This window comes from Petromyzon marinus, unplaced genomic scaffold, assembly GCF_048934315.1.
Source record: "Petromyzon marinus isolate PM22_M1 ecotype Great Lakes invasive population unplaced genomic scaffold, UKy_Petmar_22M1.pri1.0 PM_Scaffold_173, whole genome shotgun sequence".
Classification (NCBI taxonomy): domain Eukaryota; kingdom Metazoa; phylum Chordata; class Hyperoartia; order Petromyzontiformes; family Petromyzontidae; genus Petromyzon; species Petromyzon marinus.
Genome location: NW_027423139.1, coordinates 37091 through 57834, shown reverse-complemented (window position 1 = coordinate 57834; position 20744 = coordinate 37091). Strand labels below are relative to the sequence as shown.

Sequence of the window (20744 nt, the reverse complement as noted above, 5' to 3'; positions counted from 1 at the left end):
AGTTGCTGCTACTCGCTACCAACAGCACTTGCCCCAACAGCCTGTTAGAGGCTACACGGGGGACCTTTGTCTTTGTGTGAGTTGCTGCTACTCGCTACCAAGAGCACTTGCCCCAACAGTCTGTTGGAGGCTACACGGGGGATCTTTGTCTTTGTGTGTGTTGCTGCGACTCGCTACTAAAGCACTTGCCCCAACAGCCTGTTAGAGGCTACACGGGGGATCTTTGCCTTTGTGTGTGTTGCTGCTACTCGCTACCAACAGCACTTGCCCCAACAGCCTGTTAGAGGCTACACGGGGGACCTTTGTCTTTGTGTGTGTTGCTGCTACTCGCTAGCAACAGCACTTGCCCCAACAGCCTGTTAGAGGCTACACGGGGGCTCTTTGTCTTTGTGTGTGTTGCTGCTACTCGCTACCAACAGCACTTGCCCCAACCGTCTGTTAGAGGCTACACGGGGGACCTTTGTCTTTGTGTGAGTTTCTGCTACTCGCTACTAAAGCACTTGCCCCAACAGTCTGTTGGAGGCTACACGGGGGATCTTTGTCTTTGTGTGAGTTGCTGCTATTCGCTACCAACAGCAGTTGCCCCAACAGTCTGTTAGAGGCTACACGGGGGACCTTTGTCTTTGTGTGAGTTTCTGCTACTCGCTACCAAAGCACTTGCCCCAACAGTCTGTTAGAGGCTACACGGGGGACCTTTGTCTTTGTGTGTGTTGCTGCTACTCGCTACCAACAGCACTTGCCCCAACAGTCTGTTGGAGGCTACACGGGGGACCATTGTGTTTGAGTGAGTTTCTGCTACTCGCTACCAAAGCACTTGCCCCAACAGTCTGTTAGAGGCTACACGGGGGACTTTTGTCTTTGTGTGTGTTGCTGCTACTCGCTACTAACAGCACTTGCCCCAACAGTCTGTTGGAGGCTACACGGGGGATCTTTGTCTTTGTGTGTGTTGCTGCTACTCGCTACCAACAGCACTTGCCCCAACAGTCTGTTGAAGGCTACACGGGGGATCTTTGTCTTTGTGTGTGTTGCTACTACTCGCTACCAACAGCACTTGCCCCAACAGTCTGTTGGAGGCTACACGGGGGACCTTTGTCTTTGTGTGTGTTGCTGCTACTCGCTACAAACAGCACTTGCCCCAACAGTCTGTTAGAGGCTACACGGGGGACCTTTGTCTTTGTGTGAGTTTCTGCTACTCGCTACTAAAGCACTTGCTCCAACAGTCTGTTGGAGGCTACACGGGGGATCTTTGTCTTTGTGTGAGTTGCTACTACTCGCTACCAACAGCACTTGCCCCAACAGTCTGTTAGAGGCTACACGGGAGATATTTGTGGTTGTGTGAGTTTCTGCTACTCGCTATCGAAGCACTTGCCCCAACAGTCTGTTGGAGGCTACACGGGGGATCTTTGTCTTTGTTGTGTTCATTTGTGCGTATTGACACGTCTAGCCGTGTTCATGCGTGTGTGTGTGTGTTTATTGATAGTCTGTACGTGTTCACGCGTGTGTGAGTGTTTATTGATAGTCTGTGCGTGTTCACGCGTGTGTGTGTGTGTTTATTGATAGTCTGTGCGTGTTCATGCCTGTGTGTGTGTGTTTATTGATAGTCTGTGCGTGTTCACGCGTGTGTGTGTGTGTTTATTGTTAGTCTGCGCGTGTTCATGCCTGTGTGTGTGTGTTTATTGATAGTCTGTGCGTGTTCACGCGTGTGTGTGTGTGTTTATTGATAGTCTGCACGTGTTCATGCCTGTGTGTGTGTTTATTGATAGTCTGTGCGTGTTCATGCCTGTGTGTGTGTGTTTATTGATAGTCTGTGCGTGTTCACGCGTGTGTGTGTGTGTTTATTGATAGTCTGCACGTGTTCATGCCTGTGTGTGTGTGTTTATTGATAGTCTGTGCGTGTTCACGCGTGTGTGTGTGTGTTTATTGATAGTCTGCACGTGTTCATGCCTGTGTGTGTGTGTTTATTGATAGTCTGTGCGTGTTCACGCGTGTGTGTGTGTGTTTATTGATAGTCTGTACGTGTTCACGCGTGTGTGTGTGTGTTTATTGATAGTCTGCACGTGTTCATGCGTGTGTGTGTGTTTATTGATAGTCTGTACGTGTTCACGCCTGTGTGTGTGTATGTTTATTGATAGTCTGTACGTGTTCACGCGTGTGTGTGTGTGTTTATTGATAGTCTGCACGTGTTCACGCGTGTGTGTGTTTATTGATAGTCTGCACGTGTTCACACGTGTGTGTGTGTGTTTATTGATAGTCTGTGCGTGTTAACGCGTGTGTGTGTGTGTTTATTGATAGTCTGTGCGTGTTCATGCCTGTGTGTGTGTGTTTATTGATAGTCTGTGCGTGTTCACGCGTGTGTGTGTGTGTTTATTGATAGTCTGTGCGTGTTCATGCCTGTGTGTGTGTGTTTATTGATAGTCTGTGCGTGTTCACGCGTGTGTGTGTGTGTTTATTGATAGTCTGCACGTATTCATGCCTGTGTGTGTGTGTTTATTGATAGTCTGTGCGTGTTCACGCGTGTGTGTGTGTGTATTTATTGATAGTCTGTACGTGTTCACGCCTGTGTGTGTGTGTTTATTGATAGTCTGTGCGTGTTCACGTGTGTGTGTGTGTTTATTGATAGTCTGTGCGTGTTCACGCGTGTGTGTGTGTGTTTATTGATAGTCTGCACGTGTTCATGCCTGTGTGTGTGTGTTTATTGATAGTCTGTGCGTGTTCACGCGTGTGTGTGTGTGTTTATTGATAGTCTGCACGTGTTCATGCCTGTGTGTGTGTGTTTATTGATAGTCTGTGCGTGTTCACGCGTGTGTGTGTGTGTTTATTGATAGTCTGTACGTGTTCACGCGTGTGTGTGTGTGTTTATTGATAGTCTGCACGTGTTCATGCGTGTGTGTGTGTGTGTGTTTATTGATAGTCTGTACGTGTTCACGCCTGTGTGTGTGTATGTTTATTGATAGTCTGTACGTGTTCACGCGTGTGTGTGTGTGTTTATTGATAGTCTGCACGTGTTCACGCGTGTGTGTGTTTATTGATAGTCTGCACGTGTTCACACGTGTGTGTGTGTGTTTATTGATAGTCTGTGCGTGTTAACGCGTGTGTGTGTGTTTATTGATAGTCTGCACGTGTTCACGCGTGTGTGTGTGTTTATTGATAGTCTGTGCGTGTTCACGCGTGTGTGTGTGTGTTTATTGATAGTCTGTACGTGTTCACGCGTGTGTGTGTGTTTATTGATAGTCTGTGCGTGTTCACGCGTGTGTGTGTGTGTGTGTTTATTGATAGTCTGTGCGTGTTCACGCGTGTGTGTGTGTTTATTGATAGTCTGTGCGTGTTCACGCGTGTGTGTGTGTGTGTTTATTGATAGGCTGTACGTGTTCACGCGTGTGTGTGTGTGTGTGTTTATTGATAGTCTGTACGTGTTAACGCGTGTGTGTGTTTATTGATAGTCTGTGCGTGTTCACGCGTGTGTGTGTGTGTTTATTGATAGTCTGTGCGTGTTCACGCGTGTGTGTGTGTGTTTATTGTTAGTCTGTGCGTGTTCACGCGTGTGTGTGTTTATTGATAGGCTGTGCGTGTTCACACGTGTGTGTGTGTGTGTGTTTATTGATAGTCTGTGCGTGTTCACGCGTGTGTGTGTGTGTGTTTATTGATAGTCTGTGCGTGTTCACACGTGTTCACGCGCCCGCCCACCCACCCGCTTCCCTGCATGTTCCAATCAATTATAGACGCGGTGGATCGCGCTGTGCGTGTGTGTTTATGTGTGTGTGTGTAGGTGTGTGTGTGTGTGCGTGTGTGTGTGTATGTGTGTGCGTGTGTGTGTGCGTGTGTGGTGGTGTGTACGTGTGTGTAGGTGTGCGTGCGCGTGTGCGTGTGTGTTTAGGTGTATGCGTGTATGTGCAGGTGTGTGCGTGTGTGTGTAGGTGTGTGTATGTGTGTACGTGTGTGTGTGCGCGTGTGCGTGTTTGTGCGTGTGTGTGTAGGTGTGTGCGTGTGTGTGCGTGTGTGTGCGTGTGTGTGTTGTGTGTACGTGTGTGTGTGCGCGTGTGCGTGTATGTGCGTGTGTGTATGTGTGTATGTGTGTGCGTGTGTGTGTGTATGTGTGTACGTGTGTACGTGTTTGTGTGCGTACGTGCGTGTGTGTGGGGAGCGATAGTGTAGCGGTTAGCGCTACACTGCGCTATAAACCTGGCGACCCGGGGTTCGATTCCCGCTCACGGCCAACACCCAGTGACGATTATCTGAACCGGTCCCGGGCCTCCCCTAGGTCGACTCAGCCTCAAATGAGTACCTGGTGTGGTGTGTAAACATTGCCACTAGGGAGACAAAGGCGGTCGGACGTGGTGCTGGCCATCCACCCCCTTGTGTACCGTTCCGGCCTTCATAGGTGCTCGCTAACAGCACTTGCCCCTACAGTCTGTGAAGGCTACACGGGGGATCTTTGTTTGTTTGTGTGTGTACACACGCATTTATTAAGATATCAGCCCGGACAATATATTATGCATCGCATGCAAAGCGCGTACGTGCACACACGCACACACGTGGTGGTGGTGGTGAGGGTGGTGGTGGTGGTGAGGGTGGTGATGGTGAGTGTGGTGGTGGTGAGGGTGGTGTCGTGAGAGTGTGGTGTGGTGAGGGTGGTGGTGGTGAGGGTGGTGGTGGTGAGTGTGGTGGTGGTGAGTGTGGTGGTGGTGAGTGTGGTGGTGGTGAGGGTGGTGTGGGTGAGGGTGGTGGTGGTCAGGGTGGTGGTGGTGAGTGTGGTGGTGGTGAGGGTGGTGTGGGTGAGGGTGGCGGTGGTGAGTGTGGTGGTGGTGATTGTGGTGGTGGTGAGGGTGGTGTGGGTGAGGGTGGTGGTGGTGGTGAGGGTGGTGAGTGTGGTGGTGGTGAGGGTGGTGGTGAGTGTGGTGATGGTGACGGTGGTGTGGGTGAGGGTGGTGGTGGTGAGGGTGGTGGTGAGTGTGGTGGTGGTGAGGGTGGTATGGGTGAGGGTGGTGAGGGTGGTGGTGATGAGTGTGGTGGTGGTGAGGGTGGTGGTGGTGAGCGTGGTGGTGGTGGTGAGGGTGTTGGTGGTGAGTGTGGTGGTGGTGAGGGTGGTGTGAGCGTGTGATTGTCAGATTTGGTAATCTGGAATTTGTTGGATTTTGTGGAGTAAACAACAACAACAACAGCAACAACAACAGCAAACACAACAACCACATTTGGGATATTCTGACTAATAACAACAATTACGATATTTTATTATTGCGTAATCATCCAACTATTGCGTAATCGATCCTCTCCTCTGCGCTTACCGAAGTGACGTCACAATAGGAGGGGCGGGACGGGGGTTTTGGCGGGAAGGGATTAAAAAATGGCCGCGCGTAACGTCACAAAGGCCGCCGTCTTCGTTAGAAACGAGGTGAAGGAGAAAGGAGGGCACAGAGGAGTCAGATCGTGTTGGTGTCTCGACTGGGAGGGGGGAGGGGTGAGGAGGAGGGGGAGGAGGAGGGGAGGAAAGAGGAGGAGGGGTGGGGAGGAGAAATCCGATGAGCTATGAAGCTCTTTTTGCAACTCGTGGTTCCAGTTAGTGGGCACGTGGGGTCAAAACGTTACAAACAACAACAACAATAACTCAATACACACAAACACGACGGGAGTTCAACGCATAGCACAGGGTAAACAAATCCGTTTGTCATATAAATATAGGCACAGGTCAAAGTTAAAACGTTTTTTTATCTTAGCAGCTAAAGCCACACTCAGCTGCGATGTCGCTGTTCAATCCCGATGTTGACTACCTCGCCTGGTATACAGAAGGTCGTGGGTTCGATCTCGATGTTGACTACCTCGCTTGGTCTACAGGAGGTCGTGGGTTCGATCTCGATGTTTACTACCTCGCCTGGTCTACAGGAGGTCGTGGGTTCGACCCCGATGTTGACTACCTCGCCTGGTATACAGGAGGTCGTGGGTTTGATCTCGATGTTTACTACCTCGCCTGGTCTACAGGAGGTCGTGGGTTCGATCTCGATGTTGACTACCTCGCCTGGTCTACAGGAGGTCGTGGGTTCGACCCCGATGTTGACTACCTCGCCTGGTATACAGGAGGTCGTGGGTTCGATCCCGATGTCCACTACCTCGCCTGGTATACAGGAGGTCGTGGGTTCGATCCCGATGTTAATTACCTCGCCTGGTATACAGGAGGTCGTGGGTTCGATCTCGATGTTGACTACCTCGCCTGGTCTACAGGAGGTCGTGGGTTCGATCTCGATGTTGACTACCTCGCCTAGTCTAAAGGAGGTCGCGGGTTTGATCTCGATGTTTACTACCTCGCCTGGTATACAGGAGGTCGTGGGTTCGATCCCGATGTGAACTACCTCGCCTGGTCTACAGGAGGTCGCGGGTTCGATCCCGATGTTAACTACCTCGCCTGGTATACAGGAGGTCGTGGGTTCGATCCCGACCCTGACGCCTGCTGTTTTTTTGGAGTTTGCGTCTCTCATTATCATCATCACTGTGGCTTAGAGAATATACAGCAGCAGGCCTCGTCAGGGTCGAGATCGAACCCACGACCTCCTGTATACCAGGCGAGGTAGTTCACATCGGGATCGAACCCACGACCTCCTGTATACCAGGCGAGGTAGTTCACATCGGGATCGAACCCACGACCTCCTGTAGACCAGGCGAGGTAGTTCACATCGGGATCGAGCCCACGACCTGCTGTGGACCAGGCGAGGTAGTCAACATTTCGCCCAAGAAACCAAAACTAACAGCCACACGTGACAGCGAGCGTTGAAACCGGTCTTGTGCATCTTTAAAGTCGACTCAGCATTAAAAAAAATTGTTCAATATGAACCCGTTGCAGAGTGTAGTAAAATATCCGTAGTTGGGTGAGACAAAGGCGGTCGGGCGTGGTGCTGGCCACCCACCCCCTCGTGTGCCGTGTCGGCCTTCATAGGTGCTGCTCGCTAACAGCACTTGCCCCTACAGGCTGTTAAGGCTATACGGGGGATCTTTGTTTGTATGTGTGTATGTGTGTGTATGTGTGTGTGTGTATATGTGTGTGTGTGTCTGTGTGTGTAAGTGTGTTTGTATGTGTGTGTGTCTTTGTCTGTGTGTGTGTATGGACCGATAGTGTAGCGGTTGTGGGGAGCGATAGTGTAGCGGTTAGCGCGCTGCGCTATGAACCTGGCGACCCGGGTTCGATTCCCGCTCACGGCCAACACCAGTGACGATTATCTGAACCGGTCCCGGGCCTCCCCTAGGTCGACTCAGCCTCAAATGAGTACCTGGTGCGGTGTGTAAACATTGCCACTAGGGAGACAAAGGCGGTCGGGCGTGGTGCTGGCCACCCACCCCCTCGTGTACCGTTCCGGCCTTCATAGGTGCTCGCTAACAGCACTTGCCCCAACAGTCTGTCAAGGCTATACGGGGGATCTTTGTCTTTGTCTTTGTCTGTGTGTGTGTGTATGGACCCCCTTAATGGAGCATCTTCGCCGATGGAAAACATTTAGGCTGGCCTGCCTACGTTCCATCCTGGGTTTAACCAGGCTGGATTGTGTGAGGAGCTTAAACATCCTTGAAAGATCTGGGCAAGGTTCCATCGGTGAGCTCCTAAAGCAGGCAAGGCTGCGTTTGCTGGGTCATGTAGCCCGCATGTCCAGCCACCGCATGCCGAAACAGCTTTTGTTCGGCCGGATCGAGGGGGCTAAACGGGCGCGGCACGGGCTAGAGAAGAGATGGAGTGATGTGGTACAGGAGGACGTGGAGCTGAGTGGACTTGCCGATGACTGGTACCAGCGGTGTCAAGATCGGCCTCTGTGGAGGAGGCTCGTGAAGGACGCTGCTACTGGGCAGTTGGAGGCAGTCGCCCTCCAACAACAACGGAGGGCGGAGGAGCGACGCTCACAACAACGAGCGGAGCGCCGGGTGGCTAAAGCACAGAAGGTTGGCACAGTAGGGGGCACAGGTGGTGCATCAGCCAGTCATCTCAGTCAGTCGACCCGTGGCACCTGGGTCTGCCCCGTGACCTCCTGCCCGCTGGCGTTCGACACTTCACGTGGCCTCAAGGTGCACATAGCCTGGCACAAGCGTCGTGGTGACGTCACCGCCACTTAGTGGCGAATGGCGGTTGTTATTGTTGTTGTTGTTGTGTGTGTGTTATATATGTGTATGTGTGTGTATATATATGCGCGTGTACAACTACGTGTATATATGTGATATATGTGTGTGTATGCATGTGAATGTATATTTGTGTGTATATGTGTGTGTGTAAAACTATGTATATATATGTGTGTGTGTATGACGATCGCTTGTGTATCGATCGAAACGTCCTCGTGAGCTTTCATAATTTCTCTCCGTGACTTTAAAGACAGAACCAGAGACGATGTCGGTGCAACAACGCGCGCGTAACACACGCACACAAAGACAAAGGTCCCCCGTGTAGCCTCTAACAGACTGTTGGGGCAAGTGCTCTTGGTAGCGCGTAACACACTCACACAAAGACAAAGGTCCCCCGTGTAGCCTCTAACAGACTGTTGGGGCAAGTGCTGTTGGTAGCGAGTAGCAGCAACTCACACAACGACAAAGGTCCCCCGTGTAGCCTTCAACAGACTTTTGGGGCAAGTGCTCTTGGTAGCGAGTAGCAGCAACACACACAAAGACAAAGATCCCCGTGTAGCCTTCAACAGACTGTTGGGGCAAGTGCTCTTGGTAGCGAGTAGCAGCAACACACACAAAGACAAAGGTCCCCCGTGTAGTCTGCAATAGACTGTTGGGGCAAGTGCTCTTGGTAGCGAGTAGCAGCAACACACATAAAGACAAAGGTCCCCCGTGTAGCCTCTAACAGACTGTTGGGGCAAGTGCTCTTGGTAGCGAGTAGCAGCAACACACACAAAGACAAAGGTCCCCCGTGTAGCTTCCAATAGACTGTTGGGGCAAGTGCTCTTGGTAGCGAGTAGCAGCAACTCACACAAAGACAAATATCCCCCGTGTAGCCTGCAACAGACTTTTGGGGCAAGCGCTCTTGGTAGCGAGTAGCAGCAACACACACAAAAGACAAAGATCCCCCGTGTAGCCTCCAACAGACTGTTGGGGCAAGTGCTGTTAGCGAGGAGCTCACACACAGACACAGACAAAGGTCCCCCGTGTAGCCTCTAACAGGCTGTAGGGGCAAGTGCTGTTAGCTAGCACCACACATATATACACAGACAAAGATCCCCCGTGTAGCCTCCAACAGGCTGTAGGGGCAAGTGCTGTTAGCGAGTAGCTCACACACAGACACAGACAAAGATCCCCCGTGTAGCCTCTAACAGACTGTAGGGCCAAGTGCTGTTAGCGAGTAGCAGCAGCGCCCTATGAAGTCTGCCGGCACTGTGGCACACACAGAGTGGGTGGTGTGGTCAGCATCACCACCACGCCCGGCCGCCTTTGTCTCCCCCAGTGGCGATGTTTGACTCACACCCACCACACCAGCCCGTCACCCGAGTTCGATTCCCGCTCCACGCTTATCAATAATTATCTGAGACGGTCTTGGGACTCCCCTAGGTCGACTCAGCCTGAAAATGTTTTTTTTTGGAAATCGGCAGTTCTGGGAATACAAAGGCGGTCCGGTGTGGTGCTCTCCATGCAAAGGCGCTCGCTCACGGCACTTGCCCCAGCAAGCTGTGTAGGTTACGCGGGGGATCTTTGTCTTTGTAATTTGATAATGGTGATGATGGTGATGATGGTGATGATGGTGATAGTGATGATGACAATGATGATGGTGATGACAGTGTTGATGGTGATGATGGTGATGATGGTGATAGTGATGATGGTGATAATGGTGATAGTGATGATGACAATGATGATGGTGATGATGGTGATGATGGTGATAGTGATGATGACAATGATGATGGTGTTGATGGTGATGATGGTGATGATGGTGATGATGGTGATGATGGTGATAGTGATGATGACAATGATGATGGTGATGATGATGACGGTGATGACAATTGTGTTGATGGTGATGATGGTGATGATGGTGACGATGGTGATAGTGATGATGACAATAGTGATGATGGTGATGATAGTGATAGTGATGATGACAATGATGATGGTGATGGTGGTGATGATGGTGACGATGGTGATAGTGATGATGACAATGGTGATGATGGTGATGATAGTGATAGTGATGATGGTGATGATGGTGATGATGGTGATGGTGATGATGATGGTGATGATGGTGATAGTGATGATGATAGTGATGATGGTGATGATGATGGTGATGATGGTGATAGTTATGATGACAATGGTGATGGTGATGATGATAGTGATGATGATGATTTTGATAGTGATGATGACAATGCTGATGATGGTGGTGATGATGATGGTGATGATGGTGATGATGATGGTGATGATGGTGATGATGATGATGGTGATGATGATGGTGATGATCAAACAATAGAGTCGCGTCTAACCCCTAACACAAACCGTGCGTGCACACACACACAGAGCCATACTTACAGACTGTATATATTTATATAAATATATATACTGCAGTAATAACGCTCTATCGGTGTGCGTTTGCCGGTTCACTTCGTCCATACTTCCCCAATTCTGTCAACGATTGTTAGCCGGTGCGCTAACCATTGCACCACCGCTCCCACCCACTCACCCACGTGTAGAGTTCATATACAATAATTTAGTTGAAGGCTGCAGTGTATACATATTACATTATGTACAATATTATCCTGTGAGTGGGGGGGGGGAGGCGGTTCTATAGTCCCCCTAACACATTATTATTTAAAATTTCATTTTTTTATTTAAATACAAATTTTTAAAAAGAACAAAAAATCTGCTTTTTAAACGTGCAAAATGTTGTAATAACTAACGGTGCGCTCTGCTAATGTAACTTAAGGACAATTACGGTAATTGAAACGTTTACAATAACTTAATTTGTGAACATTTATACCGCTCCCTAATTAATATTAATGTGTTAATTTAACCGAGACACAGAGAGAGAGAGGAGCGCACGTGGACGAGAGAACACGCAGGGATTGTGGAGACATCACCACTACCACCACCACAGTGATCTTCATCCAGCAGTGGATTGACCACGGTGATGGTGATGACACTGAGAGAGACAGAGAGACAGTAAAGCCACGTGGACGAGAGAACATCACCACCACCATCACCATCATCACTACCACCACCATCACCACCATCACCATCACCACCACTACCACCATCACCATCACCACTACCACCATCACCACCACCGTCACCACCACCACCATCACCACCACCACCACCATCACCACCATGACCACCACCACCATCACCACCATCACCACCACTACCACCATCACCACCATCACCACCACTACCACCACCATCACCACCACCACCACCACTATCACCACCACCACCATCACCACCATCACCACCACCGTCACCACCACCACCACCATCACCACCACCATCACCACCACTATCACCACTATCACCACCACCACCACCACCGTCACCACCGTCACCACCACCATCACCACCACCATCACCACCACCATCACCACCACCACCACCGTCACCACCACCACCACCATCACCACCACCATCACCACCACCACCACATTGATCTCCATCCAGCAGTGGAGAGACTTTTTGTGTTTACCCGGAGTGGTTGTTCATGCTCAGCACCTGGTGCTGTGCGCGGTGTTTGTAGTCAACATCGAGTTCGTCGCTCGCTCACGGCCACCACCACCACCACCCAGTGACAGCGATTATCTGAACCGGTCCCGGGCCTCCCTTTAGGTCGACTCAGCCTCAAATGAGTTACATGCTGTTGTGTGTGTTAGTAGACATCGCCACTGGGGAAACAAAGGCGGCCGGGCGTGGTGGTGCCGCTGGTCACACCGCTCCCCTCTGTGTGTGCCCACAGTGCCGGTAGCCTTCATGGGGTGGTGGTGGTGGTGATGGTGGTGGTGGTGATGGTGGTGATAGCGGTGGTGATGGTGGTGGTAGTGATGGTGGTGGTGATGGTGGTGGTAGTGGTAGTGATGGTGGTGGTGGTAGTGATGGTGGTGGTGGTAGTGATGGTGGTGGTGATGGTGGTGGTGGTGATGGTGGTGATGGTGGTGGTGGTGATGGTGGTGGTGGTGATGGTGGTGGTGATGGTGGTAGTGATGGTGGTGGTGGTGGTGGTAGTGATGGTGGTGGTGGTAGTGATGGGGGTGGCGGTGGTGGTGGTGATGGTAGTGATGGGGGTGGTGGTGGTGGTGGTGGTGATGGTGGTGGTGGTGGTGGTGATGGTAGTGATGGTGGTGATGGTCGTGGTGGTAGTGGTGGTGGTGATGGTGGTGGTGGTAGTGATGGTGGTGATGGTGGTAGTGTTGGTGGTGATGGTAGTGATGGTGGTGGTGGTAGTGATGGTGGTGGTGATGGTGGTGGTGGTGGTGATGGTGGTGGTGGTGATAGTGGTGGTGGTAGTGATGGTGGTGGTAGTGATGGTGGTGGTGGTGGTAGTGATGGGGGTGGCGGTGGTGGTGGTGATGGTAGTGATGGGGGTGGTGGTGGTGGTGATGGTGATGGTGGTGGTGGTGATGGTAGTGATGGTGGTGATGGTGGTGGTAGTGATGGTGGTAGTGATGGTGGTGGTGGTGGTGGTAGTGATGGTGGTGATGGTGGTGGTAGTGATGGTGGTGGTGATGGTGGTGGTGGTGGTAGTGATGGTGGTGGTGATGGTGGTGGTGGTGCGAATCGCTGCTCACAGCACTTGCCCCGACAGTCCGTCAGAGGCTGCACGGGGGATCTTTGCCTTTTGCGTGCGCGCGCACAAACGCGCTGGGGAGCGGTGGCGCAGCGGTTAGCGCCGCCGCCGACGACGCCGAATCTCGAAGCTCGCTGTCACGAGGTGGGCGATCATCTCGCAGCGCTCACCCTTGGGTCGATTCGCCCTTTGGGGGTCGTCCATATATGACGTCACGCACCTAGGGTGGGGGTGGGTGGGTCAGACATTTGTGACGGGGGGGGGGGGGGGTTGAGAAATGTGACGTCACATCAGAATGCGCAACTTTAAGTAAATAAAGACAACACGTTCTGCTTAATCAAATAGACTTTTCTTTTTAAAACCTCCTTGGTTTATTCGGTGAAGTCACGTGGGATGGAAATAAAATAATAAAAGTGAAACGTAATGAAAAAAATATATAAAATTCTCGCGACGTTTCGGCCACAACCAAAGTTAGCCTTCTTCAGGTGGAAGGAACAGCGCTTCAATGAAGAATTTTAATTTTTTTAAAATTATCTTTTATTTTTGTTATTATTTTTATTGTTTCCCTATCTACGTGGTGGTGACTTTACCGAAAGAACCAAGGATATGAATCCCTGCAGTCACGAAAGCTTTAAATCGAAAAAGATATATATTTTTTAATAATAATAAGCGTACAGCGCCACGTTAAATACGCTGCTACAATGACAATAGTTTAAAGCGATTTGAAGCACGTTTTATTATTTTTGAATGGAGGGGGGGGGGGGTAGGGGGCAGAGCTTTGTGACGTCATATTTGAGGGGGGTGGGAGGAGGGGGCAGAGCTTTGTGACGTCATATTTGAGGGGGGGGGAGGGAGGGGTCAAAAATCGTCCAGAAATTCGCGTGACGTCATTTCTGGACGGCTCCTTTTGTCGAGCGAGTCGCGCGTGACGTGAGCGTCACGTGATGTGTCGGGCAGGCTGCCCCTCCCCCTAACAACCCCCCCCCCCCCTTCCCCTGTGGTTCCTAAGTGCGTTGGGAGTTCGTGATAGAGGGATTCATTTGTCGGGGCGTGGCTTAGATCACGTAACAGTATAAGTGTTGTGTCGTTAGAACCCGCCACCACCCAACAACACAGGCAACCGGTGAGGGTTGTCGCGTGAGACAGAACGTGGCCAATTCGTCACTAGTACGGCACTAGTGTGTAGTGTAGTGTGTAGTGTAGTGTATAGTAGTGTATAGTGTAGTGTATAGTAGTGTATAGTGAAGTGTGTAGTGTGTAGTGTAGTGTATAGTAGTGTATAGTGTAGTGTATAGTAGTGTATAGTGAAGTGTGTAGTGTAGTGTGTAGTGTAGTGTAAAGTAGTGTATAGTGTAGTGTATAGTAGTGTATAGTGTAGTGTGTAGTGTAGTGTGTAGTGTAGTGTATAGTGTAGTGTGTAGTGTATAGTGTAGTATATTCTGTATAGTAGTGTATAGTGTAGTGTATAGTGTAGTGTCTAGTGTAGTGTTTAGTGTACTGTATAGTGTAGTGTGTAGTGTAGTGTATAGTGTAGTGTAGTGTGTAGTGTATAGTATAGTGTATAGCAGTGTATAGTGTAGTGTGTAGTATAGTGTGTAGTGTAGTGTATAGTGTAGTGTATAATGTAGTGTGTAGTGTATAGTGTAGTGTATAATAGTGTATAGTGTAGTGTATAGTGTAGTGTATAGTGTAGTGTGTAGTGTAGTGTATAGTGTAGTGTGTAGTGTAGTGTGTAGTGTAGTGTATAGTGTAGTGTGTAGTGTAGTGTGTAGTGTAGTGTATAGTGTAGTGTATAGTGTAGTGTATTCTGTATATAGTAGTGTATAGTGTAGTGTATAGTGTAGTGTGTGAGTGTAGTGTAGAGTATAGTGTATAGTAGTGCAGTGTGTGAGTGTAGTGTATAGTAGTGCAGTGTGTGAGTGTAGTGTATAGCGTAGTGTATAGTGTAGTGTATAGTGCAGCATGTGAGTGTAGTGTATAGTGCAGCATACTAGTACAACACTTGTCTATAGTAGTGCAGTGTGTTCGACCGCGCAGTTCGAGAAGATTTCCATGGCTGTACCGGAGGAATTTCCATATGGTACAGAAACAATGGGAGGCTGATCGATGCCCGCCCGGGTGCGGTCAAGGGATGGCTCCCTATTGCTCAACCACGTTATGTATGCCGATGATTTGGTAATTGCTGCTCATTCAGAGGAGGAGTTGGAGACGCTGCTGCTGAGACTGGAGCGTGCCACCAAGAGGTGGGGCCTTACCATCAGCCCCACCAAAACTAAGCACCTGCCTGGGTATTTTGTACCATCGGACACTCCACCGCCACAACTCACAATTGGTGATGGAGCAGTTGTGGAGAGAGTGGAGAGTTTCCCATACCTGGGCAGTGTGCTCATGACCGGCTCAGGTTTGACAACAGAGGTCTCACTCCGAATCAGTCGAGCGGCAATATCTTTTCATCGGTTGCGTAACGCTGTGTGGAAACTACCTGGTCTGTCGCTCCGCACGAAGTTTCGGGTCTTCCCGGCCACGGTCATTCCCTCCCTGGTCTACGCTTGCGAAACGTTGACCCCCTAATGGAACATCTTCGCAGGTTAGAAACATTTAGGCTGGCCTGGCTACGATCCATACTGGGTTTAACCAGGCTGGATTGTGTGAGGAGCTCACAATCCTTGAAAGATCTGGACAAAGTCCCATCGGTGAGCTCCTCCGGCAGGCAAGGCTGCGATGGCTGGGTCATGTAGCCCGCATGCCCAGCCACCGCATGCCCGAAACAGCTTTTGTTCGGCCAGATCGAGGGGGCTGGACCGGGCGTGGCACGGGCTAGAGAAGAGATGGAGTGATGTGGTGCAGGAGGACGTGGAGCTGAGTGGACTTGCCGTTTGACCCGTACCAGTGGTGTCAAGATCGCCCTCTGTGGAGGAGGCTCGTGAAGGACGCTACAGGGCAGTGCCAGGCTAGGTGCACTGTGAGGCTACTGGGCGGTTGGAGGCAGTCGCCCTCCAACAGCAACGGAGGGCGGAGGAGCGACGCTCACAACAACGAGCGGAGCGCCGGGCGGGTAAAACGCAGCGAGTTGGCACAGTAGGGGGCACAGGTGGTGCATCAGCCAGTCATCTCAGTCAGTCAACCCGTGGCACCTGCAGGGTCTGTGCCGTGACCTCCTCCTGCACCTAGCCTGGCACAGTAGTTAACCCACGGCACCTGCAGGGTCTGTCCCGTGACCTCCTCCTGCACCTAGCCTGGCACAGCAGTCAACCCATGGCACCTGCTGGGTCTGCCCGTGACCTCCTTCTGCACATAGCCTGGTACATGTAACGTGTCACTGTGTTTGTGTGTACGTGTGTTTGTGTGTGTGTCACTTAGCGCTACGCTGCGCTACGAACCCGGCGACCCGGGTTCGATTCCCGCTCACGGCCAACGCCGCCGGTGACGATTATCTGAACCGGTTCTGAGCATCTCATAGGTCGACTCAGCCTCAAATGAGTAGCTGGTGTTGCGGTGTGTAGTAAACATCGCCACTGGGGGAGAGACAAAGGCGGCCGGGCGTGGTTGTCCTGGCCACCCACCCCCTCTGTGTGTGCCACAGTGCCGGTAGCTTTCATAGGGTGCTGCTACTCGCTAACAGCACTTGCCCCTACAGCCTGTTAGAGGCTACACGGGGGATGTTTGTCTTTTGTATGGCTGGTGGGTGGGTTGTGGATGGGTGGTGTTGTCGGTGGTGATTGAGTGGCTGGTGGTGGTGGTGGCGGATGGTGGGTGGGTGGTGGTGTATGGTGGGTGGGTGGGTGGTGGGTGGGTGGTGCTGTCGGTGGTGATGGTGTTGGTGGTGGTGGCGGTGGTGGTGTCGGAAGGTGGGTGGGTGGTGGTGTCGGTGGTGGTGGCTGGTGGTGGGTGGTGGTGTCGCTGGTGGTGTCGGTGGTGATGCTGTGTGGGTGGGTGGTGGCTGGTAGTGATTGGATGGTGGTGGTGGTGTTGGTGGAGTTCCGCGCGCACGCACAGACAAAGGTGTCCACTACCCCCGGGGTAGCCTCCAACAGACCATTGGGGCAAGTGTCTCGATCCTGTGGTCTTGCAGCAGCAGCAGCATCAGCAGCAGGATGATGATGAGGACATTCAGTGACCCCCATCTGAAACTAAACTTGATGTGAAGCTGCCGTGACGGCAGCAATCCAGGCTCTCTGATTCTGTCGGGAAAGTCATCACGTGGGTAGAAAGTCAATAGTTCACGACGTTTCGACCGCAACGCAAGCGACCGTCTTCAGGTGAGGTCCTCGAAACGTCGTGCGCTATAAATTCCCCATCTACGTGACTTCACCGAAAGAACAGTTAAGGAGCCGTCACCACTGAGCTGCTCATCACCACCATCGTCACCACCATCGTCACAATCATCGTCTCCATCATCGTCACCATCATCGTCACCATCATCATCATCACCATCGTCACCACCATCGTCACCATCATCGTCACCACCATCGTCACCACCATCGTCACAATCATCGTCACCATCATCGTCACAACCATCGTCACAATCATCGTCACAATCATCGTCATCACCATCATCATCACCATAATCACCATCATCGTCACAATCATCGTCACCATCATCATCACCACCATCGTCACCATCATCGTCACCACCATCGTCACCATCGTCACCATCATCTCCTAGCCACCGTGATGATGATGATGAGAGAGAGACGCAGACTCCAAATCTACAGCAGCAGCAGCAGGCATCGTCAGGGTCGGGATCGAACCCACGACCTCCTGCGTACCAGGCGAGGTAGTTAACATCTCCTAGCCACCGTGATGATGATGATGAGAGAGAGACACGCAGACTCCAAATATACAGCAGCAGCAGGCATCGTCGGGGGGGGGGGAGGATGGGGGGGAGGAGGGGGGAAAAGTGGGGGATGGGGAGAGTAGTGGGAGATGGGGGGGAGGAGGGGGGATGAGGGGGAGGAGGAGTGGGGGGTGGGGGGAGGAGTGGGGGATGGGGGGAGGGAGGGGAGGATGGGGGGGGGAGTGGGGAATGGAGGGGAGGAGGGGGGAGGAGTGGGGGATGGGGGGAGGAGGGGAGGACGGGGGGGGGAGTGGGGGATGGGGGGGAGGAGGGGGTATGGGGGGGATGAGGGGGGATGTGGGGATGAGGGGGGTGGGGGGAGGAGGGGGGGTGGGGGGAGGGGTGAGGTATGGGGGGAGGAGGGGGGGAGGAGTGGGGGATTGGGGGGAGGAGGGGGGGGGAGGAGTGGGGGGTGGGGGGGAGGAGGGGGTATGGGGGGGATGAGGGGGGATGGGGGGATGAGGGGGGGTGGGGGGGAGGAGGGGGGGTGGGGGGAGGGGTGAGGTATGGGGGGAGGAGGGGGGGGGGAGGAGTGGGGGATTGGGGGGAGGAGGGGGGAAGGAGGGTTGAGTCGGGTGGGTGGGAGACTGAGTGATTGGGTTTGTTGAGTGGGGTGAGTGTGTTAACCACTGTGCCACCGCTCCCCCACCCTCCCACCACACTCCCCCCTTACACAACCCACCACCACCCAACCACCACCACCACCACCACACAACTCTCTAAACACCACCACCACCATCACCCAACCACCACCACCCAATCACCACCACCACCACACAATCACCACCACCATCACCCAACCACCACCACCACCCAATCACCACCACCACAACAACCACCACCACCATCACCCAACCACCACCACCCAATCACCGCCACTACACAACCACCACCACCACCACCACCCAATCACCACCACCACCACCACGCAACTCAGGCACCAAAGAAGATGCGGAGCGCGAGATCTCGAGCAGCTCTCGCGAGAGTCCCACGCCGACCACGGCCTCGTCGGCGTCTCAGCGCGCCAAGAAGCCGAGGAAGGCCCGGACGGCCTTCACGGACCACCAGCTCACTCAGCTCGAGAGGTCCTTCGAGCGCCAGAAGTACCTGAGCGTGCAGGACCGCATGGAGCTCGCCGCCTCGCTCAACCTCACCGACACGCAGGTGAAGACCTGGTACCAGAATCGCAGGTGAGGAACCCACGTGGTGGTGCTGGTGAGTGTGGTGGTGAGGTGTGGGTGAGGTGTGTGGGTGAGGTGGGGTGGTGAGATAGGTGCAGGACCGCATGGAGCTCGCCGCCTCGCTCAACCTCACCGACACGCAGGTGAAGACCTGGTACCAGAATCGCAGGTGAGGAACCCACGTGGTGGTGGTGAGTGTGGTGGTGAGGTGTGGGTGAGGTGTGTGGTGAGGTGTGTGGTGAGGTGGGGTGGTGAGATAGGTGCAGGACCGCGTGGAGCTCGCCGCCTCGCTCAACCTCACCGACACGCAGGTGAAGACCTGGTACCAGAATCGCAGGTGAGGAACCCACGTGGTGGTGGTGAGTGTGGTGGTGAGGTGTGGGTGAGGTGTGTGGTGAGGTGTGTGGTGAGGTGTGTGGTGAGGTGGGGTGGTGAGATAGGTGCAGGACCGCATGGAGCTCGCCGCCTCGCTCAACCTCACCGACACGCAGGTGAAGACCTGGTACCAGAATCGCAGGTGAGGAACCCACGTGGTGGTGGTGAGTGTGGTGGTGAGGTGTGGGTGAGGTGTGTGGTGAGGTGTGGGTGAGGTGTGTGGTGAGGTGTGTGGTGAGGTGTGTGGTGAGGTGGGGTGGTGAGATAGGTGCAGGACCGCATGGAGCTCGCCGCGTCGCTCAACCTCACCGACACGCAGGTGAAGACCTGGTACCAGAATCGCAGGTGAGGAACCCACGTGGTGGTGGTGGTGAGGTGTGGGTGAGGTGTGGTGAGGTGTGGGTGAGGCGTGGGTGAGGTGTGTGGTGAGGTGTGTGGTGAGGTGGGGTGGTGAGATAGGTGCAGGACCGCATGGAGCTCGCCGCCTCGCTCAACCTCACCGACACGCAGGTGAAGACCTGGTACCAGAATCGCAGGTGAGGAACCCACGTGGTGGTGGTGGTGGTGAGGTGTGGGTGAGGTGTGGGTGAGGTGTGGGTGAAGTGGTGTGGTGAGATAGTTGCAGGATCACGTGGAACTAGCCACGTCGCTCAACCTCACCGACACGCAGGTGAAGACCTGGTACCAGAATCGCAGGTGAGGAACCCACGTGGTGGTGGTGAGTGTGGTGAGGTGTGGTGAGGTGTGTGGTGAGGTGTGTGGTGAGGTGTGGGTGAGGTGGGGTGGTGAGATAGTTGAAGGACCACGTGGAGCTCGCCGCGTCGCTCAACCTCACCGACACGCAGGTGAAGACCTGGTACCAGAATCGCAGGTGAGGAACCCACGTGGTGGTGGTGAGTGTGGTGGTGAGGTGTGGGTGAGGTGTGTGGTGAGGTGTGTGGTGAGGTGTGGGTGAGGTGTGTGGGTGAGGTGTGTGGTGAGGTGGGGTGGTGAGATAGGTGCAGGACCGCATGGAGCTCGCCGCCTCGCTCAACCTCACCGACACGCAGGTGAAGACCTGGTACCAGAATCGCAGGTGAGGAACCCACGTGGTGGTGGTGAGTGTGGTGGTGAGGTGTGGGTGAGGTGTGTGGTGAGGTGTGTGGTGAGGTGTGGGTGAGGTGTGTGGGTGAGGTGTGTGGTGAGGTGGGGTGGTGAGATAGGTGCAGGACCGCATGGAGCTCGCCGCCTCGCTCAACCTCACCGACACGCAGGTGAAGACCTGGTACCAGAATCGCAGGTGAGGAACCCACGTGGTGGTGGTGAAGTGTGGGTGAGGTGTGGTGAGGTGTGGGTGAGGTGTGGGTGAGGTGTGTGGTGAGGTGTGTGGTGAGGTGTGTGGTGAGGTGGGGTGGTGAGATAGGTGCAGGACCGCATGGAGCTCGCCGCCTCGCTCAACCTCACCGACACGCAGGTGAAGACCTGGTACCAGAATCGCAGGTGAGGAACCCACGTGGTGGTGGTGAGTGTGGTGGTGAGGTGTGGGTGAGGTGTGGGTGAGGTGTGTGGTGAGGTGTGTGGTGAGGTGGGGTGGTGAGATAGGTGCAGGACCGCATGGAGCTCGCCGCGTCGCTCAACCTCACCGACACGCAGGTGAAGA

The 20744-nt window shown here is 53.2% G+C and overlaps 1 protein-coding gene across 1 annotated transcript in view; it reads left to right on the top strand.

Annotated features, from left to right (window-relative positions):
• Positions 1 to 20744, top strand: part of LOC142922791 (uncharacterized) — a 65565-nt gene that overhangs the window by 37167 nt on the left and 7654 nt on the right. Inside the window, exon 2 of the mRNA XM_076063729.1 lies at positions 18487 to 18739. Coding sequence (XP_075919844.1) covers positions 18487 to 18739 — 253 coding nt within the window. The remainder of the gene's footprint in view (positions 1 to 18486; positions 18740 to 20744) is intronic.